Here is a 24,986-nt window from a genome sequence, read left to right as displayed (position 1 = left end):
ACACACACACACAGAATGACTGATAGACAGACAGGCAGACAGACAGACAGACAGACAGACAGACAGACAGACAGACAGACAGATAGATAGATAGATAGATAGATAGATAGATAGATAGATAGATAGATAGATAGATAGATAGATAGATAGATTTGATGTAGTTAAGGCACATAGTACAATGCAATGCATGGGAAAATTCTGTGTAGATGGATGACATCCAGAATATCTCTCCTAAAAACATTTGCAGTTTGGAGTGTTTTTCTTCCTCAGGCAGCTACTGCAGTTTAATATTGAGTGACAGGAAAAGAAGAGAGAGAGAGAGAGAGAGAGAGAGGGAGAGAGAGGGAGAGAGAGGTGATAAGAAGAGTGTTTGTTGTAGAAATTAGCCCACGGCAGAGGGTGGGATATGGGAGTGGTGTTTTGTCCCTACAGCAGTGTCAGGGCCACAGTCTTAGCTCTGGGGAACTGTCAATGCTGTATGCACACAGCCAAACATCTGACACACTGACAAGACCAAGTACTGTCAATGCCAGGCAATGATAAAACCACATCCACACATAGTCTCGCATGTACACACACCTGTAAACACGCAATGCAAAACATACGCGTATAAACACTCTCTAACACACACAAACACACACACACACACACACAGACACTCCCACTTGCATGCACACATGTCAAATGTGTTTTAATATCAGGTCTATTTCAAAAATATATTTAATATGTTTTTCAACCACAGCACAATGGAAATGAACATATTTTGTCACACACACGCACACACACACACACACACAAACACAGACAATTCTCACACAAACCATATTGACTCAAAATGTTTTTTTTTTTTTAATCATTTCCCAGTGCTTTAAAATATAGCAACAAACCAAATATTTCTGTAACCGCGGTTACAGTAATAATGTCCCTTTGATGTGGATCAAAGGAATTATGCTTTCTAAGCTCTAAGAAGAGCTTACAAAACAGCATCATATTTAATACCACTGCAAATACAGCAGCACTACTGCATCTTCCACAGTGTGTGAGGCACCTGCAGTCAGATCCTCTGTGATTCTCAATTCCCGTACGAGAACGCCAAATTCATAGCCTTTCAAAAGGATGAACATGCATAAAACATTAGCCAGCCCCTGACTAGCTCTATACTGTCAGAAAGTGCTAGATGGAACTGCCAGGCAAAATCATATTGGAGAGGGGAGAGGGGATAGGGGCAGAGGAAGAAGCCCATACATCACTGGGCTAAGACATGCACATACACACATGTCTTTGTCATATCTTATCTAACTGTCTTTCATTTTGCCATACACACACACACACACACACACACACACACACACACACACACACACACACACCCACACACATTCTAGATGTTTCCACACCTGAACATTATCTCTGCATTTTTCCCCTTTTGCCCTGAGTTTAAGTTGGGCAAGCAGTTACAAATCTGCAGAAAGAGCGGTGATTATATCATTACTCCTGTGAAGGGTGACCTTTCTAGAAAGTGCCTGTAATAGACCTCATCTCAACTCCCTCTCTGTGTTACACTGAAACCTATCACTTCACAGAAATGACTGGCAACTTTCAAAACAACCTTTACCATGTTATCTGGCCCCTTCAATCATAACAGTCTATCATTACACTAAAATGGCCACGTTTCACAGCAGGTTCTTTCGGAGTATTGAACTAATCATTAAGACCATACAGGTAAGCTTTGCAAAATTTATCATCAACAGGGAACAGCTTAGTCAATGAAATGTGAATATGAGCAATGACCAAGGGTGATATTACTCAGTTTTGGGTGGATTCTGCTGCTGACACCCCTTGCAGGATCTTTGTAAAGCATGTCAACCAGCTGAGGTAAAAAACACCAAACAAACAACAAAAAAAAAAACGCTCGTATTCCTCGGTGAAAAGTCAAAATGAATTTGCGTGTCATACTTGCGCAGGAAAGTCCAAATGAAAACGGACTGCGAGAGTGAGCGTATCAAAGTTTTAGCATGTTTAAGACCCTGCGTTCCATCAGCTGTAATGAGACCAGAGGATAATTAGCGCAACAGTAAATGTATAATAGCTTTGGCAGAACTCCATTACAGACACCCTGCTCTTTGCCAGCGATGGTGACAGCCAGGCAAGCCGTTTGACGTGACCATCTATAACAGCACAAAGGCCTTCTGACAGGGTTTCAAATGAAGAATGCATCCTTTCACCATTCTCAGAAGCAGCAGAGAAACGAGTGAGCGAAAAAGAAAGAGAGAGAGAGAGAGAGAGAGAGAGAGGGGATATTGGTGCAGTCCATATTTGCATCTGTGCCCTCTGTCCTCAGTGGTCCATTGTTGTTAGTGAAAGGGACTTTTATTGGGCATGTTGTTGTCTTTATGTTGTTAAAGGAAATGAAAAGGAACTCTCTGTTCCTCTGCAGGCTCACACTCTCTGGGACCAAGGACGTGATGGATGCTGCCTGCTTCTCAACCAGTGCCACCATCGCCATTTCCCCACGAGTCACAAAAGATTTCACCCAATCAGCAGGCCAACAACTGGCCATGCCCCTTAAACCACTGTCTATCTCATAGCACTATTATTATTATTATTGTTATTATTATTATTACTATTATTGGTAGTAGTATTGAATTAGCGCATAGTTTTGGCTGGTTGTCACATAATCTCATAAATGAAAGGCATTTCCATGCTAATGTCTTTATGCAAACACATACAAGCAAACAAAAAAACAACAACAAAAAAAAACCTTAAACATTCATCATGGAAGCACAGAACATACATGAACATCATGATTTACATTTTGCTGCAGTTCTCACTCTCTGTACCATGTAAGCTGTGTGTAATATGCCAAACAGTACATGGCAGCTACATGTAAATACTACTTTGTAATATAATACCATAGCTGGTTAAAAGTGCGTTGACTGTCTAAGACTGTGAAGAATGAGCACCTGTCTTTGCTTGGACCACATATATCATTTAAATAAGGCAAGGGGAAAATAAAGACATTTTGATTGTGCATAATGGCCCCACATCACCTTGTGTCTGTTAGTTGAAACTATGAAGGTTTTAAAGGGGGGAGAGAAGTCTGGCCTGGTGAAATGGTTGGGCCATAATTAGTCGAAGAGTGAGTTGACCCTGGAGCAGAGAGCAGGCAGTGTGGAAGGCATGAGCGCTGAGGGCAGGATCAGGAGCTCAGTGAGACAGAAACAAATCAGCTTTAAAGGCATGATATTTACCCGTCTGCAGCCAGTGTCCAGAGACAGACATGCATCCCTGATTCAAACCTCTAGAGTCTAGACCAACACACACACACACACGCACGCGCACACACACACCTACCCACCCACACACACAGCCACAAAGTCCAGCCTGTACTGTTGTAGAGGGAAAAACACACACGCTACACACACACTCAATATGCACATATATAGATATCAGTTCTGCTAATGTACTATACTGCTTGATGCGTGTTTCCGTGCATATAGTGTAAGTTGTAGGTTGCTGCAATGTGTACACCCTCATTTCAATAATGATTCACTAGAGAACTGTAGAGCTCATCTGAGAAACAAACCACATATCAACAAAGCAAATCAACAAGAAATTTGTGTGTGCTCTCTAATATCTTCCTTGAAGCTTTGTAAACCTCACTCCTCTTAGCTGTCTCAGTCCTCTTGTCAGAGCCTACATACTGCCGTCATATTCAGAACAAAGCTTTTCACCTGAAGATAGTCACTGCTTCAGAAACTATTACTTGAAGGTAACCAATCAGCACACATATTAAAGTTTGTACAGATACAATAATGAAGAAATCTTGTCAGTTAAAGAACAGCCCAGCGTGAGTTTGGCCTGGTTATGTCCCAGTCTTTATCGCAAAGCACTGTAACAGAGTCTTATTAGTGTCACTATTATACCAGGCCTCTAAACACTGGTCACCTCCCAGTTCAGTCTGACCCTGGTTGGCACAGAAACTCACACGTGTGTGTCATCATTTCATTTCTCTCTTGCTATCTCTGTCCCTCTGACGCTTTCGTTCTTCTACAATAATGAAATGGACGTGTTGACATTTGCTAGACATCTGCACTCAATGAGCTGAAAAGGCTAAAATGCACACACAAAAAAAAGTAAACTGAAACAGCCCTGAGATTCAGTGTGGGTTTTGGAAGGGTGAAATAAAGCACAGCTTTGACCGTGGTACGTCCTTCAGACAGTGGGTGACCGAAGAAGACAAGGCGGTGAGGAAATGCCACGAAAATGTCACACAGTTGTCAAAAAAAAAAAGAAAAAAAACCACCAAAAAACACCAACCACCCTCTTCCTACAGCCCCACCCAGCTCTTTCCTCACAAAAGCTGCCCAGTCTTCTCCCAGCTGAGACGCGTAACAGATATGGGGACAGGAGCCAATCAGATTCAGATTCCAGCAGGATTGATAAGAGCTTGGCCAATTGAATGAAGATGCCAGCAAAGGTCAGTTGAGATACCCGCGGGGTTACCGAAAGGTTTCTCGATCAGGCTGAGGCAACTCTACAGATGAAGGTTTTGTTCACTGATTTTGATCCTTATCTTCTAATTGTGTGGGTTTGAGGGGGGGGGGGGGTGAGTCTTTCCTGAGCCAGAGAGGGGATAGTGGAGACAGAGAGAGAGAGAGTTTTTCATGAATGTTTTTCAAGGCCATGTGATCAGGGTCGGTAAAACCCACCAGAGCAAATGTCAACCGTGCATCCTCCATATGTGCTACGGAGTCACTGGCAGCCCCAGTAGACACTAATCCATGTAAATACATGCTATTATAGTCAATTAGTATGAGAAATACACTAATACTGGTCTTTGTTTTAATAACTTCATGGAAAATAGAGTCCACGCTATCCTTTCCTGATGGGGCAACTATTGTTAATTAAATGTTATTACATGAAATGTTATTTAGCGCTGTTTAAAAGTTATTAATTTAAACTTGTTATCACCGTTGTTAAGGAGTGTTTCCTAGACTACATTTTATTTTACTCATTTATTTACAGTTAAAGAGGAGCGAAATGCTGCGAGAGTCTATTAGCAGTAGAACGCTAATAAAAATCCGGTAAATAAATAGACATGATGTGGTTGAACTGGCTCTGATAAAAGACGTATAGCCCAGAACACAAATGTAACGCTTTACATTTACGATAAGGGCGTTGTGTTTCAAAGGGCTCACGCAGGGTGAAAGGAAGGAAAAAAAAAACAAACAAACAAAAAAAACATTACCATTACTGCCAGCGTAAGGTATTAAAATAGCACACTGAGGCAGAAATCCTATTAAATGTACCCCAATATCAGACATGGGCACAAACCGTATCATTAAAACCAGCCGATAAGCACCAGTATCACGGCAACACCTGCTTCTCTTTTTGCTGTAGGACAAAAGACACACGTGTAGGACGTGTGTGAAACAGGCAGTAAAAACACACGCACACACAAACACACACATGCATACATGCAGTCATATAACGTAACTGCAGGCTTAAAACAGTGTTCTGCAAACATTTCATGCCACATGTCTTCCATCGTAAAGTAGTGAACCTACGTCCAGCTTTGGTAAATCAATACAGGCCAATGTCTATTACAATGCATGACATGTTACTCAAGAGAAAAGTACAGTTATTAATTATTTTTATTCTCTAAAGCAGCTAATAAGAGCCCAGTGGACTACAAAAAAGCCTTCTCATTGCATATTAAATGTACATATCTTATTCATTATTTAGTGCAGTCGTTAAGAGAAGAGGGGTAGAGTAATTAAAACTAAAAAGTTCTTTTTGGTCTAATGAGGCAAAATAATATGCTGTCATTTGAAAGTTTAACACGACTTCTTGTATTTAAAATTATGTGGATATGCCAGCCTCCCTTGTTTGTGCTAATAATGTTTTTGAACTTTGTCGAAGATATGATTTCATTGGTCCCAGAGGTGATAAAACAAAGCGCTTAATTTTTTTTGTTTTCTTCAGGGGCAAAAGCGCGCCAGCCATGGTTTTACGAGAACTCGCCCGATCGCAAATGGGAACGTGTAATTGTATGTTTACGATAAAGCTGGATCACGAAGAACCGTGCCTGCTTTTCATTTCTACCTTGGCCTTACTGACACCTGCAGAGAAAGGCTAAAAATGGCAACAGTTCCTTTAAAAAGAGACTCTACAGCAAGAAAACTTCATAAAAGTTCCCATTCGAGTTTCTTTTTTTTGACACACCAACAAATAACGGTGTTGCTGACTGAGGCCTGAACACCTGGACCCATGCACACGGTGCAGATTTAACAAGAAGACCGTGTTCAGTTTTACTGAAGAGAGTCAGGGATACTGCATGCACACGGGGACTCAACAAGGACTTTTTGTCCTCAGGGCCAAGGTTCAGGCACAGGGGGGGGTCCTGTCTCAGGGTAATCGGGCAAACTCAGCGGGGAGTCTGGACCTTGGCAAGGACCCCTGTGCCAGTAGTGATTTAACAGGAATGGCAATAAGCCCTGTTTCCACAGTGACTGTGCAGAATCCACGAGGAGTCTAACTGCATGCACGTGGAACTGTAACAGACACAGGCACCAAAAAGCACCAGCTCAGCAAAATATGGCACAGAAATATAATATTTGAATTAAACACTATAATGAAGGAGAATTATTCATTGAAGGAGGAAGAGGAGGAGGAGGAGGAGGAAGAATGATGTTGTAGCTTTGACCACGTCAGCAAGTCTTCTACCCATGACATATTTAATAATTTCCATTTTCAGCATGGATGGAACTGGAGGGAAATATGGATATGGACTGCTCACGAAACCTCGAATTTGTCAGGTCAGAGCAACCATGGGGTCATTTTTATATGCAAATGGATTCCACATAAATATACTACCACAAAACAATACAACATAATTCCAGATTAGATTGGAGATTAAATAAACTGAAATCTGAGAGTCCCAGTTGATAGTTTTAAGGTCTCTTTATCCCTTCTCTGTTGTAACTCGACAAATCTCCACAGCCAGTCTGGAATGTTCCATAGAAGATCTAAACCAGCTTACAGAGATGAGATGCAGAGTATTTTTAAGACCAAATCAGGCTTCCAAAATAAAATTTAGCTCAGGTCTTTGGAGTCCTCCACTGTGAGAGTTCTCATAAATCTTACTGAAACAGAGATGTCACAGATAATAACACAGATCTCCAAGTAGAAACCCCCCCCCCAAAAAACAAAAAAAACATCGACATCAGTAAAAACATCTGAAATCTGAACCTCAGCTGATTCCTTGGCAACAAGACTCTTTCATTCTCACTTATTAAAATGAACCAAATCAACAATGAAAGAACATAAATACACCCCCCTCCCAAAAAAGTCACCACCCTTCAGTTAAGAGCGCATTCCTATGCTATTTTTGACTTGAACAGAACCAAATGTAATTGAGCTATGCTGTGGGAATAAATCTGCAATATGACATGACATTAAACGACTTCTGCGATAATAGATACTGATCTTGCTCATGCTATAGGCATCAGTGTAATACTTAAAAATGTCATGTGGGAGTTCCACAAGGAGAAACCCTCCTAACAATAGCCATTGGATGATGTTGATGAAGACTACAGCCACTGAATGATGTTCTGAGGACTAATGCAATTGGATGAGTGTTGACGAAGACTAAAGCCATTGGATGAATTTTGTGAGGACTAAAACCATTGGACAAATGCTACTGAGGACTAAAGTCATTAGATTAATGTTACTGAAGACTGAAGCCATTGGAAAGTTTATACTTTATGGATGAAAGCCACTGCAAGGTGTCTGTGTTTGGACAAAGCCGCAGGGTGGTAAAATGTTCCTGAGGTCGAAAGCCATTGGATAAATGTTGATGAGGACTAAAGCCATTGGAAGGTTTCTGCCTTTGGACTAAGCCATTGGATGGTAGAAGAGTCTACGCCGACACGGTTCTGCTGACCCCCAAACACAACCACTCTGGAACACTACACTAAACTGAAAACCAGTTTGGTCAGTGATAAAATCCAGAAATGTCAGTAAAGAAAAATAAAAAAATAAAATAAAATAAAATGAAATGTTTTCTGTTTTCTCAAAATGACAGCTCTGTAAGTAAGAGTCAATGTCAGTGACAAAAACTTGAATAAATCAGAGAGACAGTTCTGAACGAATGACCTTTTCATAGACAGGGACCTTTTCATAGACAGATAGCTACCTGTCTAACAGTCAGTTCCTTGCTTTGCTTGAACAAATGTACAACAGAATAAACTTAAAGGATAAACATAACCATCACAAGAAAAAAAAAAAGGCTACAGGTTTGTGGCAGGTTCTCCTTCTTTGGACAATACAACTTTTTAACCTGGAAAAATAGGCAACAAGAAGTGGATGTGTCTTTCATATAAAGTTGAAAACAGGAGATAAAATAAGTCAAGCGTGAGGCAGGGGAGATGACAAATCTTCAAATCCGTCTTACTTTAGAGATCAGTGAGTTTGAGCAAGTGCTGACCAGACACAATGAGTCGATCAATGCCAGAATGCCAGAGCACAGAAAGAGGAGGCACTCAAACAAGGCCCTCAGAGAGAGCAAGGCTGTGTGTGTGTGTTTGTGTGTGTGTTTGTGTGTGTGTCTGTGTGCTAGATCGTTAAGGAACGTGTTCATAAATATTTTCTTTGAAGCTGTTGACGGCTGTTAACATATATTTGATTGGAAAACATGAAAATGATGAATGCATACACATGTGTACATCCTCTCATGTGTACACACAAACACAAACACACACACACACACACACACACACACAGACTGAAATAGCAGGTATGGGGAAGAGAGTGGAGGTGGTCATACATGACAGAACTGACAACAACTGAGAAAAACAGATCCAAAAAAGCCCTCAGGCTCCAAAAAAGGAGACCACAACAGTTACCAAAGCAAGAAATAAGTAAGAGAAAAATCCCACCTGCTGGAGTAGGGTCCTCACCATCTGCTGCTGTGGGGGAGAGAGAGAGAGAGAGAGAGAGAGAGAGAGAGAGAAAGAGATGATTACTCTCTGTAGAAAAAAATATTGAATGCCTCTGTTTATCTAAAGTTGAAGTAACTGAGTTAGTTAGCAGCTTGGTGAAACAAATTAATTTGTAAGTGCACTTCAGGGAAAAGTTAATTCAGCTTAAATATTTAATATTTGGATTAAAACATTTTGCTGACAACAAGAGAAACGATTTTCTCTCGAAAACTTTTACATTTCAACCAATTAAAACCAAATCAAACATTAAATACATACAGTTTTGGACTAAAATTGCAGTTTGCACTCACAAGAGACAACAGCTTTAGTAGGAAAATGATTTCTTGATATTCACTGGCCATTATACTCTATTAGTATTGTAGTCTTTAAATGCAGAGCCCAAGTTAGTGTTTAAACACTCAGCCAGGACTTAGTTTAGCGAGTCTCAGATGAAGAGTCAAATCTCTGAAGTTTGGTCTTAGCCTAGCATGTATTTAACATTCATTAGCCACGAAAGACTTTAACATTCAGCAGAGGTGTGAGATTACTGGCCCCGATGCACTGAGCATGTGATGGTTAATCATTGCATAGAGTATGTGTGTGTGTGTGTGTGTGTGTGTGTCTGTGTGTGGTGAATGTGCGTGTGTCTGTGTGTGTGTGTGTCTGTGTGTGTGGGGGGGGGGGGGGGGGGGGGGGGAGGGGGGGGGGGGCAGGGATGAACCTCGGTCCTTCCACACTCATTATTATCACGTTCAATCAAACCAATTATTTGCAACAGAAATGAGAGACACACACTCCACCTCTCTCTCTCTCTCTCTCTCTCTCTCACTTCACACTTCTCGCTCCCCCTTCACCCTTTACAAATCCTCCTCCTTTCTTCCACACAGGGTTATCCCATCTTGGCAAGTTCATGTCTACTTGGCCATAACTGGGGTGTGGACAAGACATCATCACAGGTGAGCAGCTGCACCATTTGTGTCTGTATCTGTGTTTGCTGGGATGATGAAATTATTTGTACTTGTATTTATGTATAAACAGGAAGTGGGTGGGCTTTAAACCCGAAGTTGTTTAAGAAGTTGTTGAACATAAAGAAAAGCCTGTTTATAGGTATAAGTCCATTGCCATTGGGAGCTGTTATACATCATACATGTCTTATCCTGTTAACAAAAATAAAAAGCTTTGAAAAAATATCTCAGTAAAGCTGACCAACTGCAGCCTTATGCTGGACAACAGTAACCTAAAATGTAAGATATGTACGTGGAATCCCACCACTGTCTTTCTCAACTTAGGGACATTGAACAAACAGAAAAGTTTTTTAAAAAAAGTAATAAATTCTCCTGGGATGTGGAAACTATGCACATTGGCTCACCAATCATCAGCACCCATTTGGGAACTCTAAACTAGCAGATAAAAGAATGTCTTTAAAAACACGCAGCGCTCAAAAAACCTTGAACTAACCAGATCACTGAATGTGTACAAAATAAAACAGAAAATGTATACATTTAACCACAACACTATCGCCATAAACTTGGGGACGCACATTTTTCAGTTATATATTTAGAAGTTGATGAAATACGCAACAAAAAAAAACTCAACTGCTTGTTGACAATGTGTTAAGGAGTGGAAAAGAGTAATGTAATAGCATTGATTGTATAGCTTAATGGGGAAGCCTTTAACACTAGAGTTAGATATTTTAGAACAATCATTCATTCATTCATTCATTTTCTAAATGCCTATCCTAATTAGGATTGTGGGGGGTGCTGGAGCCTATCCCAGCGCTCATTGGGCGAAAGGCAGGGAGACACCCTGGACAGGTTGCCAGTCCATCGCAGATTTTAGAACATGCCAAATATAATTTATATAAGATATGGTGCTTCAGTCTTTATGTTGCTCTTGGCAAGTTCGGATTTCGGGGACTTGTGCGATGCAAGGCTAATCGTTCTTGTGGACATCCTAATCTGTCTGGCATATAGTCACACACACTGTAGGAGATTTGGTCAACAAAGTTGGTTCTAATGTCAAGTATTAGCTGGGAAACTTCAGACTTCTGTAGCACTGAGTTTATTATAGAGGTGGATTTATCAATGTGTTGTAATTTGGGATGAATATTTGATAAATATCACCCTGCTCTCTTGTGTTTACAATGTAATCAGTCCAACAACAGCGCCGAGCTGACCTGCTGGTCTCCATGGCAGCTGGCCATGAATACACACACACACGCACACACACACACACACACACAATCCCTTTCTCATTCTCTTCCTTGTCTTCGTGTCGTCATCGCCAAGATAACAAGAGAAACAAACAAACAAACAAATCAACTAACCAACCAACCGGCAAACAAATAAACAAGCAAGCAAACAAACATACAATATTTTCACAACTATTTGGAAGCATTTCATATTCATTTTGAATTTACTATTTGTGGGCCACTTACAGTTGTTACTGGCTCTGTCACAATACAGAGACAATGGCATTTAAAAATATACTGAATCCACTCCTTTTAATGTGGATAGTTAAACAGAGATTTCCCATGTGTAGAGCCCCAGCGAAAGAAAAAAAGAAAGCAGGAGAGAGAGAGTGAGAGGGTTTTGTAGAGTATTCTCTGAGGAGCAGGATGAATAGACTTTGATATGATACAGTGCTCCTAGATCTGGGTTCATGGACAAGGCAGATCTGCTTTAGTCTTTATTCTCAGAACACACACAAAAGAATCTCTGCCAGCGTTGGCTGGCATACCACATTTCTTTCAGTCTGTCTCAGCTTAGACACAAGACTCTATATATGCGTTCAGGACACATATGCACCCGCGTATGCAGAAGACTGGCCCGTAAAAGGCTGTTGTGATTCAGTTCTGGTTCTCAAATGTATGTCTGCAGAAAAAAAAAAACACATGGTTGTGTGGGCTTTAGAAGTGTAATACTATGCAGAAATGAGCTGAAACAGGTATTGTTTCTCTCCTGTATCAGAGGCCTATGAATGTCATGCAGCTCCACACATTATGCATTTGTAGTTCAGCTCCGCTCCTTATGCTGACTCCTTTGTTCCCTCAGAGAGCACACACACACACACACACACACATACACGCAAACACCATTCACATGATGCACCCAGCAGGCGACCTTTCCCTTCTGCTCTTTCTGGCTTCTAGAAACTTCAGCTGGACAGTGTGTGTATGAGTGTGTGTATGTGGGAAGTGAATAACATATGAGTACACCTGTGTGGGTCAGATCTTTGGGTTTGTTTCAAAGCAAATCACAATGGCTGAGCTGTGTAGTCTATGGAGCCTAATTTGAATGAGCAATGCGATTTTAAACGCGATAAAGTCACTTCTGGAAAAACAAATGAATAAGTGGAGAGCATGGTCTGAAAGAATCAAAATAAATTCAAATTAAATTATCTTATGAGATACACAGTGACTCATACACACACACACACACACACACACACACGCACGCACACACACACACACACACGCACACACACACACACAAAGCAGCCAAACTTGATACCAACCAACAAAACAACTCCCAAAATTCCAGCACACTCCCCCAATTGGAAGGATAAACCAATTTTATGACTCTATGAATGCCAAGTACTCAGAACAATTATTCTCTTCAAACCTGAAATCGTGTTAGCTCCTACATGCACACACACACGCGCACACACACACACACACGCGCACACACACACACACACACACACACACACACACACACACACACACACACACACACACACACACACACAGACTCACACACACACACAGACACACACAGACACACACAGACAGCTCCTCTTCTGAAGGCTATTATTAAACACGTTTCAAACCTTTTCTCAAAATCCAAAGTGATGCCTTTTTTACGGATAATCTGCTCATTATTTTATTAACTCTTCTCTCCCTCTCTCCATTTGCAGTGATGTTTCAGAGGTATCTTCAAATCTTGGACCAATAACAAGCTGTTTGTGGCCATGGCAGCATAGCGCTAATATGAGAGAGGACTATTTCATTATAAAACACTAATTTAACCTCGGTTACATTGTGAAATTAATGGCTTTCAGATCGTCCAAAGCCGTTTGAATGAATTTAGGAGTGAAAAATATGTATAAGCTACTTCAGACAGCTAATGTGAATTGGATGTCACTGTACCCCATCTAAGTGTAAATAACATCAGTGACGCAGCATTTTCTGGATCCAGTGAATATGTTAAAACTTTAAGAGAAGGCTGCGAAAAGGAAATCTATTTTGACTGAAGTAAACATAATGAAAGAAGTAAACGGTCTCAGAATATCCATTAGTCTGCCGGGGAAGCCGTTTGAACTCTTAATGGTGAATACATGTTGCCTGAAGTACAGTAAACTAACATAGCAACAGTGCTATGCAATGCATCCAAGTTCATGTGTTACATACCTTATTTGAGCACAAGCGGGGTTAGCAGGTTAGTGTATTGAGAGAGAGCATACATTTCCTGTTTTGTGGCTATTGCTTTTCACACGTATTAAAAGAAATATTCAATTATTTATCATTTGTGTTGTCTTGTTTGTTTATTTAGAGCAAGCTACCAGAGGCAATTTCCACTCCTATGCTAACACTAGATTTTGAGTCACTGCTGCGCCTGTAATTCTAAACACTTTTCCTGTGCAACCTTGACAAAGCACAATTTTAATCAAGACCAGTCAGAACACACTTCATTCAGCTAATCAAGCTCTAAGTAAATAGACTGCAAGTTGTATCAGATATAGTGTTATGATGTAAAAGAAAAATCTCCTGTCTAAATGTGTGCCCAAGATGGATAGATTTTGGGAATCTTATCGGGATTTCATGCACATCTTTTCAGCATGAGGTCTGCTTTTCCACCACAAAGAGAATGTTCAAATTTAATTTGACCAAGCAAAGAATGTCAAAGTGAGTTACAACATGGAAAAGAGCCAATCAGATCCCTGCATCTCTTTTCATCTCTTCACCATAATCCTATTCATACTCATGGCAACATTTCAAGCTCATTTAAGAAACAAATTCATCAAATGCCTGAAAATATTTTTCCAAGCAAATGTCTTTTCGGTCTGAGCTGAGTTCCAACTAAAACATGCACGCCGCTCTCCTGACATTTTAGTCTTCGGGCTCGTTTGATGTTCTCCCGTCAAAACAAAAACAAAAAGAAAACAAACCAAAAACCAAAAAAAAAAAAAAAATCGTCATCTCACAAAAACGTCCTGGGAAAACCACAGACGGGACCTGTCGCATCCTCCAAAATCTGCAGCGGTCTCGAAAACATATATGCCCACTCCTTCGTAAGTCTTCGTAAGTCTGTTTGTCTCTCTGAAAGCCTCAGACCTACAAGAGCGTCAGAAAAACAGAAATCTCACGCCTCAAAAATTATAGCTGGCTTTCTTAGGCCAACATTTCCAAATGGTCCACCGCTCAGCTTTGACGGCTGTATATAAATATCTGTGTGTGTGTGTGTGTGTGTGTGTGTGTGTATGCGAGAGAGAACAAGAGGCAGGATGTTGACTTTGTATTACACCGCAGTCCTCACTCAAGGCGTTAAATCTCAGCCCGTCAGTGATAAGAGGACGGGCCAGGGACAGATTGGGCCAAATCCGCGTGACATTCTGGAGGAAGTAATATCCAAATATAATATAACAGTGTATACAATGCAGTAGACTGAGGCCAGTCCAAGGTGCGTGTGAGAGATAGGGCAGGGTGCACGCGGAGCGTGCAAAGAAAACACAGCGCTGTCTTATTTCCGGACAAAGCAAACACACAAAAGCAAAGGGGATCGGGGGGGGGGGGTATTTCTGTACAGAGAAAAAAACAGACACATTTCTACAAAGAGAGAGACAAATCATGCTATTTCTGCTCAGAGGGAAAAAAAAAAAGCTTTATTTCTAAGTCATGGCTGTTTCCATTTGCAGCGTGCTGTCAGGACCTGACGTGGAACTGAAAGTATAAAACGATCACTGTTTCTGTGAAAAAGGCAGATCCTGAAACGTGATCAAGGCCAGACTTTACAGTCTCATCAAGAATAAACACAACACTAACAAATCCATACTGCATGCCTGTAATGCAAAGATTTCTATTCACAGAGCTGCCTAAACAGCTAGCTTGTGTGAATTCTGAAAGATAGTCAAGTCAAGCTCTTTTATTTGTGATAAGAAGTAATTATTATTACATCATTATTATCATAAGAAGAAATGATAATAATAATAATGTGCGTTGACTTGTTGCAAATAATCTTGCCTGTAATCAAATTCAAAGAATTATTGGATGATTGTAACAGTTTAGGAATAATGAGGTAAAGAGAGCACTTAATTCGAGAAAGAGGAGAGAATAGTGTTGAGTGTAACTGCACAGTGAGAGCAGTGCAGTGTGCGTGCAAACATGTGTGTGTGTGCGTGTGTGTGTGCGTGTGCGTGCGTGCGTGTGTGTGAGAGAGAGAGAGAGAGAGAGAGAGAGTGTGTGTATCTGTGTGTGTGTGTGTGTGTGTATGCATGTGTGTGTGTCTGTGTGTGTGTGTGTGTGTGTGTGTGTGTTTGTACACTGCATCTTTTCAGACAGATCATGACAAGGTCGCTACCAATCTGGGTAATGGATCTAATCTCCTCCTCACACAGCAGTGTGAAGTCTGACAGGCCTGTCACCTACACTGAATACTGTCCTCTGGGATCTCTTGTGTGTGTGTGTGTGCGTGTGTGTGTGTGTGTGTGTGTGTGCTTAAGGCACAGTGTTAATGCCAAGAGCACAGAATACTTTTCTCTTCTCCGTAGAACCACTTTTGGTTTGTAAAGTTACACGCTGCTTGCTTGTGTTTGTTGTGTTGCCAGCTGCCGAAAGTAATTGGGAAAATGTTTAATAAATATTTTAAGAATCATACATGGGAATACATGGACCCTCAGGTGATATGTGTTTTGAACGTGTTACAATTCTTTCTTTTTTTTCTGCAAATTATCCAATTATGTTATTATCATAATTATTGCAGTATACACAGCCAAAAGTGAGTGACTGGTATGTGCTACCTTGGTCCAAGTTATTGTACGTATTTTAAAAATAAAAGGGAAATGAAAGGCTTGCATGCTTTTTGGCTGGCACTGCCTTCATTGTATTAATCACGGCAGATTAAGTTTTTACAGGCTCTGCTCAAAGCATGGAACATTCTGGCAAGCTCTGTCTAACCTTTCAGATAAACATCGAAAAGATGTCATATAACTATTTACCCAGCGTAACTTATGACATTTTGGGTCATCTGTCTGTTATTGTTTTCATCCATTTTCATCTGTCAGCTCCTAATAACAATGTCAAATTCATTCTGACTTTCAGAGGTGTTTGTTTTTTGCAAATGACAGATTTTTTCCACGTTTGATGATAACAACTGATGAGGATGTTATCTGGATACTGAGAAGTCTTTAATTTAACAACCAAGTTTACTAGCAGGCTTGTGCGGTGTAAGTCAGCATGTAAGATTTCAACAGATCTGATTGGGACATAACCTCTGTTTTATGAGGTGCTTTATGCTTCCTTGATGTGGCTTTTTTTTTATCAGGAGGTTCGTCTCTGGTTTTACTTAAAGAATATCATGTACGCTAAACTCTCAAACACTAGTGCATAATAAATCAGACCACGGCAATGTCTTTTAGGTTAGAGTGCAAACTGCTAATGATGACTTTTCTGGATAATATATTTCTTGGTGGGTTTTAAGTGGACCATCAACCACACTAGGGGAGTCTGTGTTTTCCATATGGCCTTTCACTTGTTTTCATGTCTCATATTTCACATCATTAGATGCTCAGGCAAGACTCCCACACGCCGCACATTCATTTTGTTCTGTCGCTAAAGTTGCTGATAATTTAAAAACACGTCCCAAAAACGACGCTTTCTCTTTCTGAACTCAGTTACGTACCCAGTCCTGCCACAAAATTCTTAAGCAGCTCAAATGAAACATGTTTTAATCAGCGTAAGACTGTTGTTTGGAATATAAGGGTTGTTTTTATGAGTTTGGTGTGTTTATCAGTGCCTTTACTTCAACACTGCTGATAGTTCTTTGTCTTTCAGTAGTCACGGTTGGGTTTAAAAGGCAGACTCTCTTACTTAGTTCTTTTTTTCTTTTTTATCTAATACCACTTTTTTTGCCATCCGTATGTTCTTTGCTCAGTAACAGACATTCCTAACTGACTGACAGATTGAGTCAGAGGGAGAGCGTCTCTAGTAGGAAAGAGTGACATGGGATGTGACTCACAAAGCAGTAATAAATAAGAATGGCGTGTGTCTGTGTGTGAGTGCGAGTGTGTGTGTGTGTGTGTGTGTGTGCGTGGGGGAGGGGGGTATTAATGAGTCACCCATGACTGTTGTCCAGTCATAGCACTGCACATTCACCGTGACCAGTCATGGATGGATTGCTAACCATGGCTTGGGGATGAATAAAAATGACATTTGGTTTAGTTTGTTTGTTATGAGGCTGTGTTCCAAACAGGTGACAGCGTAGGGAAAACTGTCAAAAAATTTTAACAGTTCAAACAACTGTCATTTTAAGAATGAAATCTGAAACCATGTTTAAATCACCTAAGTGTTTAATAAAGAAAGAACAGCTTGTAAAGATGCTATGCGTACTGTTTTTCTTCCATTTCAAATTCTGGCGTATCTCAGCACCTCTCATTAATTTTGTTCGTTAAAATGCTGCTTCATAAATCAGTTTTGATGTCAGACTAATCTGAGGGGAAACCCAATGTCTAGTTGCGCCCCCCCCCCCCCTCCCTTTTTTAACTTCTTATTAAAGAAAAGAACTTTTAGAAATTAGAGTGACATGAAGATGTTGCTAAACTGATGTTAGCAAGCATGTTAAAAGTTCTAGTAATTGTTACGATAATCTTATTGTACAATTTATAACACATGCCTAAGAAACTACAGGGTTTACAGATCACAGATTACTGAAAAATCTTGTTTTTGTGGGGCGGGGGACTCATTTTCAATCTTTTATTTTTTTTAAAATTTGTACCAGAATAGAAATTGAGTTATATCTAATGGTTTTCTCTGTGATACCACATCAGTAAACATTCAGAAAGACAGTAAAAGACAGAGAGAGAGAAAAAGATAGAAAGAGAGAAAAAGAGAGAGAAGCGCACAAAGTAACCAATAAATAGCTGACAGCCAATGAGAAGTTGCGGTGTAACAATGCCCCCTCTGTAGGCTGGAGCTTTCCTGCGCCGTCAGCAGGTTCTGAGAATCTCCTATCCCAGCCACAGGCCAATCTGATGACACGCAGCTCTGAAAACATCTCCGAGAACTCAAAGCCTTCCTCATCTGGATCCTATCAAACGGTTACACGACACGCTACATGTTTCTCAGCTGCCTGCCACACACTAACACACCAAAAAAAGGCGTTTGCGATCCACATTTAAGACACACATTATGTGAAAGACATAGAGAGAGAGAGAGAATGACAGATTTACCTCCATCTTTAAACGCCAATGAGTTACACATCAAGGTGTTGTTGTAGCTTGAATTGTTGTTGAATCTTCTTTTCCTCTTTATTTTTGTTCTCTTAAAGTGCTAAGGCAAAACCTAACGCACATCCTTTTGTGAGAGACCATGGTCTATCAGATTCCTTTACTTGTAATCAATATGTTTTCCTCATCCACTTTCAAGTACTTTGCCAAAAAACCTATTGCCTGCCAACAGGAGAGCGCTCAATAGCTCAGTTCTTCCACATATCGAACTCCTAAAGCACTGTCAGAAAATTTCTCTTTACAAAACACAGCCAGCATGCAAACCAGTATCAATGCATTAACTATGCATGGTTTCTATTTTTGCCGGAAGTTTCTTGACTTCTTTTTTTTCCCACTGGACGCTCAATTGAGTGTATATCCCTAACTACTAAGGCTTTTACGACCAGATACTAATCCGCTAAAATGCAATTGGATTAGGTTGTGTAGTTTGTGTCTGATTCACTATTTGAATAATGAAAAGTTCTCTGAGTCTGAAAAGTCTAATTTTATTACAGAGGATCAGAGTAAAACTGTTGATGAAGAAAGTGGGATGATGGACGATCAGATAGAAATGAGGATACGTCATCTGGCAAGAACAAGACAGGATTAAGAACGAAAAAGGAGCCCCATCTGAATGTACATTTCAAATCTAGACTTCAGATTCCTTAAAAAGATGAGGAAATGCCACAAAGTTCTAAATGCGTATGAGCAGAAATCAAAACCAAAGGCTCTAAGAAGAAATGGATTCGTATTTCTTAGTTCAAATGAGGCATCGATTTTTGGAAGGACCTCAGCAATGTGTTTCATGTTATGGTTAAGGCAATAAAACCAACAAACAAAACAACAAATACTCTAGTTTTTATTTGCAATGTGTACCCTGTTAGTGGTCACAAAAAGAGGAAGTGGAGGCGATAGACCTTTGAACCATTAACAAGTTCTGAACGCTCCTCCAGTCAGGAGAGACTGGTCAACACTCTCATAGAAATTCCCCTCCATTCCTATCTCAACCTTAAAAGAGGGCAAGAATTTCCTAAAAAAAAACAAAAAAAAACAACAAAAAACTCTGCTCTAGAGCTTCCTGAAAAAAAAAGAAAAGAAAAGCAAGGAAAAAAAAAAAGATTCAACGCAAAGACATTTGGTCTTTGTTTTTACCTCATGATACATAATGATAAAGGGAGGATCACTAAAACTACTCCTTTGTTCTTCTAATTCTGTTTTCTTCGTTTCTGTCTTTAATCCGCGGTTGTGTGGAGAACTTGTGGACGGGGACAAGCGGTTGGAACGGAAAAGTCAGCGAGAGCTGAGAGATTCATAGAGCGGGAGAGAGCAGAAAAATTGTGTGTGTGTGTGTGTGTGGGGGGGGGGGGGGGCGAGAAGAACCTGAGCAGCTCTGCAGTCAAACCAGAACCACAGAAACCACAGTAGATATATATTCATCCAGTCAACAGACAAACCCAAAGGTCGAAGACAGAGACTTAAAGCCGACTGTCACTAGGGCTCTTGTGTTCTAATGTCTGAAGTGCCATGAATTAAAGAAGGACCTCTGGGGTCCAGCTGGACAGTTCAGGTGGTCACGTTGTTGTTTGAAAAGCGTAGTAAAAAACTACTCTCTCATGTACTTTCTCCCTGCTCATTAATGCTGTGGGCATCCCTGGCTTTGTCTGTCTATGAGAGCCATTTAATATCTCCCAATAGACAGGATAACAGCCTCTGTGTGGTTACTGGGGGGGGAAATGCAAATGTAATTTGGCTGCCCTTCACATGTTCTGAGTTTAATGTCACCCTGCACTTGCTCTCTGTGCACCAGTTGCACTCCATCCTCATTTGTTTTTTTTTTCCTGATGCTTCCAGCCACACATGTAAATAAAATATGTACCAAGTGGAGGGAGGGGGGTGGGGTGAGCAGTAAACCAGTAGAGGAGGTATTTGAAACAGTGTAAGCGGGATGGATGGAATAGGAGGCAGATGAAGAGATAAAGGGGGAGAGGTAAGAGTGTGGGAGTGTGAATGAGAGAGACAGAGAGAGAGAGACAGAGAGAGAGAGAGAGAGGAATGGGAGGGACAGGACTCACACAAACATGTGAGTATGATTTAAGAGCACAGATCAGGTGGGTTGGTACAGCCACACGATAAGAGAGAGGGGAGGCAGAGAAGAAGACAGTACGTGTTGGGGGCAGCCAGCAGCTGCAAGGTGAATATAAAACCTACATTCCAAAAAACACAAGCAAGACAAATTCAATACAGGCCCCTTCCACTGACCTCTCAGAAGGCATCTAAATGAATAGGGGGCAGCATTTGTCATGTGACTGAGTCCAGTGGTTTAAAGGGAGTATTGTATTATATGTTGCAATGTGTCCACTGTAGATTTGATGGTGTGTGTATTGTTTGGGAATGTGCACGCTTGTACTGAATTAGTGAAGAGTAAAATTAATTTTTAACACACACACATACACACACACACAAGGGTGGGAATGGTGCAGAAGAGTAATTGTCTGCAGTTGATTTTAACAGACATGCAGACACACACACACACACACACACACACACACACACACACATGCACACACACACACACATTGACAAACAGAGAAACACAACAGTCTGACTTGCTTTTTAAGTCACTTACCAACCTCCATACGACTGGCACAGGTAGGCCCAGTGAACCCTGGGGCACACTCACATGTGAAAGCCTCACTGCTGATGGATGTCAGACACACTCCCTCATTCTCACATGGGTTGGGTTCACACAGCTCTCCTGCAAAACAGCACAGGAGATCAGATATAATGCACACACACGCACACGTGCACACACACGCACACACACACACACACACGCATACACATACCACACACATATACTCACACACACACACTCTGCTGAAGTGAACCAGCTACCACAGCTTGTAAGCACTCTCTCTCTCTCTCTCTCTCACCTCACACACACACACACACGCATAGGGCACAGTAATATGGTTGAGGAGCTAAGAGCAAGCATACATCCTCCTCGTGCATAATCCACTCTGACCACTCACACATCGTTACGCAGCACAAGCATATACTGAAATGATGTGTGAACTGTTTACACCTCCATAAATTCTCCACTGATCTCTCCGTCTCTGTTTAACCACATCCTTTTTCCTTGTTTTCCCAATTTAAGAAAAAAAAATACGTTAAATAACATTAAATAACAAATGCATGATAATCTGTTATGAATAAAAGATAAGTTTATGCATTCATCTGTGTGTGGACCTAAAACATGACACAGATGTTGTGGTTAGTGGGTTTTTTTTCTTTTTAGAGAACCATTGCAAGCTAAACAGGAAACACTGTGTTTTTTCTATGTTCCTGTCAATATGTTTGGTCTGAGAACCGGTCCGAAATCTGCACTGGAACTTCTTGCTTGGACACTCTGAGTGTCCACAGATCCTGTTTATCCCTGTGGGACTGGTTCACCCAGACTTAATCGGGTCAACCAAAGAGAGCTACACTCTCCCCCGGATAACGGTTTCACTCTGAAAGGATGTACCTCTCCCACAGGATCAATGCTATCTTGAAGAATCCAATTTATCTGAAAAAGTTCAGCTTATCTTGACATGCCCATAGTCTACAACAGGTAACTTCATTCTGACTGGATCAGCTGATCAATAACAATCATTTGATTGACTAATGATGATTAAAAAGTTCAGTTTACACCAAGAGAGCCAGTTTAAGAGCCCGCTGTCCCACTACGACCAGTTTATCCTTAATTGGCTTTACGTTACATCATCATCCACTAAAAAAACAAAAAAACCCACATGTTTTTAGAGCAGGAAAAAAGTGAAGGGGGAGCCTGTGAATCATAATGAGTTAAAGTCGTAGAAACATTATTTTATCAGTTCGCTCACAAGAAAAACATTCTCTTGTGGATCTTGGCTGTGAGGTTTAACTTCTTCAAACCCCAGTGACACTCCGCCTCACCCTGGTACGAGGTGTAGAGATTAATGACTCCTCAAATGGCAAAAGGAGGAGACTGTCAGTCATTGGGAGTGGGGGTTGGGGGCGGGGGGGAGGGGGGGGAATCTTATAATTTGAGGTGGATGGTAAGATACCGCACAGGGGCCCCGATCCAGGTTCGGGACAGCTATGCTCGCGTCCAAGTTTTAACAGTTCCAGCGTTTCCTTTCGCGACAGCCAGGGAAACGCGGGCATCGCCGTGTGATGCATTGTGTCTGTGAGTGCTGAACGCTGCTGATTGAGTATTATGTTTTTGCATTCAGAAAAGAACAAACACAACAATGCAATGCAGTGTGTGTGTGTGTGTGTGTGTGTGTGTGTGTGCTCCCTCTCTTTCTCTGATACTGGAAAACCACTCAGCATAACGAGAGTATGATTTGTACTCATCAAAGGGGATCACAGCACGGATCCTCTTCAAGAGAACAGCACAGGGATGATGGTTGCTCCCTCTTGCTAATTGGACATAATGGCCAGAGGGGAAACAGTTGTGGAGGCCACAGGGACCAGTGAGAGACAATAAAACATCCAGAAAGACTTGCACTGGAGGCAAACACACACACACACACACAAACTGCCATCTTAACAAGGCAGCGCAATGAGAGAGTGAACTCGGAGAGAAAAAAAAAAAGAAAACCTACAGCAGAAAGGAAAGGAGCAGAGGGGTGGCTGTGTAAGAAAGATGCTGAAAATGAAAAGGGAGACGCTGCTGTGAGAAAGATGGCTGAAAATGAAAGCTGTGGCAGGCAGCACTGACAGAGCCCAGAGTCCTGGACATGGGGCTTAGAGAAATTCCACAGGCCATGGGAAAGCGAAACTAAGAGGGAAAACTAAGTCTTACAAGGACTGGAGGGAAAGAGAGAGAGTGAGAGAGAGAGAGTTAGGGAGAGAGAGAGAGTGAGTTAGGGAGAGAGAGAGAGTTAGAGAGAGAGAGACAGAGAGAGAGAGTTAGAGAGAGAGAGAGAGAGAGAGAGGGAGAGAGGGAGAGAGAGAGAGAGAGAGAGAGAGAGAGAGGGAGAGAGGGAGAGTTAGGGAGAGAGAGAGTTAGGGAGAGAGAGAGAGTGAGTTAGGGAGAGAGAGAGAGTTAGAGAGAGAGAGACAGAGAGAGAGAGTTAGAGAGAGAGAGAGAGAGAGAGAGGGAGAGAGAGAGAGAGAGAGAGAGAGAGAGAGAGAGAGGGAGAGAGAGAGAGAGAGAGAGAGAGGGAGAGAGACTATTTAACAGTAAAGCTCACAGAGCTCTGTGGTGAGAGTGTTAAACTCAATCTCTGAGGTTTATCTGCGTTAGCACAGAAACAAAAAATCAGAAACAAAGTAAAAAAAAAAAAAAAAAAAAAGTAGTGATAACTCCACAGAAACAGAAAACAGAGAAAAACATCCTTGAAGGACTAACAAAATCATTTTCTTCTGTTTCATTTTTAATTTATATCTAAACTCCCTTTGTTCTTTCTCACAAAGAAAAAAAGGACACGTTAAACCAGATTTCAAACCGTCAGTGGTCTTATTGTCTAAATTTTTTGAAAAAGAAAAAAAAAACAACAACACGTCATCGCTTCATCGCTCTTAAGTTTCCAGGCCAAAGCCACAGCAGAATTCCTGGTGGTTGACTGAGAGGAGATGAGTTGTGGCTGTGGTAGAGTGAGAGAGGTCCAGGCCGTAATGACTGAGATGTGGCTGGGCTTTGGCGAGTGAGGTAGGTGGTTTCTCCTGCCTCAACTGCCACTATCGCCTACGAAGTTAAAAAAAATGTAAACACAGAGCTAGCTAGCGGAACTCTGTCCACACACACAGAGACACACACACAAAAAGACCTGACGTAAAGAAAATGACATTTGAAAAGAAGAGAGGAACTGTGGTTTTCTGCCCTTTTTTTTTCAGAGACCCACCGTTTGAGTAAGATAGACTGCAGACCACTCAGGCCGATAAGTGATTCCAGTCTGACAGGGAGGCCTTGGAGCCAAGGGGCTGACTTTACACAAAGTCTAAATCAAAAGAACAAGGTACTTTAATAACGTACAGAAATTTTTCTCTATGGAGGCGTCCTCTAAACCGCAGGAGATTACGGTCGCTATCAGATTTGCAGCTGTCATTGGCCTCAGAGTTAAAGAGAAAAACACACATACGCACACACACGGACACACACGCACACACAGAAACACTTCTCTTGAACATGGTTCCAAAAGTTTCTGTTATATGTAGAATAATAAACCTTAAGCTTATTTTGGTTCAAAAGTTATGTGAAAAATATTGCACTTTTCAGAGGTGAGAGAATAGGGTCTTTCACACAGCTGCATAGATATTGCAGAGAAAAGAAAAAGAAGAAGAGAGAAAAGAAAAACTTTCCTGCGGAGGAGTTTGACAATACAAAATTGCCTTGTGAACAACAGCACAGCTCAAATATCTTTTTCTTTTTTTATTATTCTTTTGTTTTTTCGTTTTTTTTCCCCTTTTGTCCTCTTAAATTTCATTGTTTTCCTCTCTTTTTCAAATGTCATTGTTTTGCCATAAGCCATCACTCCATTCTAAATCAAATTT

At 41.1% G+C, this 24,986-nt stretch overlaps 1 protein-coding gene across 1 annotated transcript in view; it reads right to left on the bottom strand.

The window, feature by feature from the left end:
• The window catches only part of edil3a (EGF-like repeats and discoidin I-like domains 3a), a 98,171-nt gene that overhangs the window by 56,859 nt on the left and 16,326 nt on the right, over positions 1 to 24,986 (bottom strand). Inside the window, exons 2-3 of the mRNA XM_030764746.1 lie at positions 21,091 to 21,219; positions 8,943 to 8,972 (exon numbers count right to left, since the gene is read on the bottom strand). Coding sequence (XP_030620606.1) covers positions 8,943 to 8,972; positions 21,091 to 21,219 — 159 coding nt within the window. The remainder of the gene's footprint in view (positions 1 to 8,942; positions 8,973 to 21,090; positions 21,220 to 24,986) is intronic.

This window comes from Chanos chanos, chromosome 1 (assembly GCF_902362185.1).
Source record: "Chanos chanos chromosome 1, fChaCha1.1, whole genome shotgun sequence".
NCBI classification, from domain to species: Eukaryota; Metazoa; Chordata; class Actinopteri; order Gonorynchiformes; family Chanidae; genus Chanos; species Chanos chanos.
This window is presented reverse-complemented; position numbering and strand designations above follow the sequence as displayed.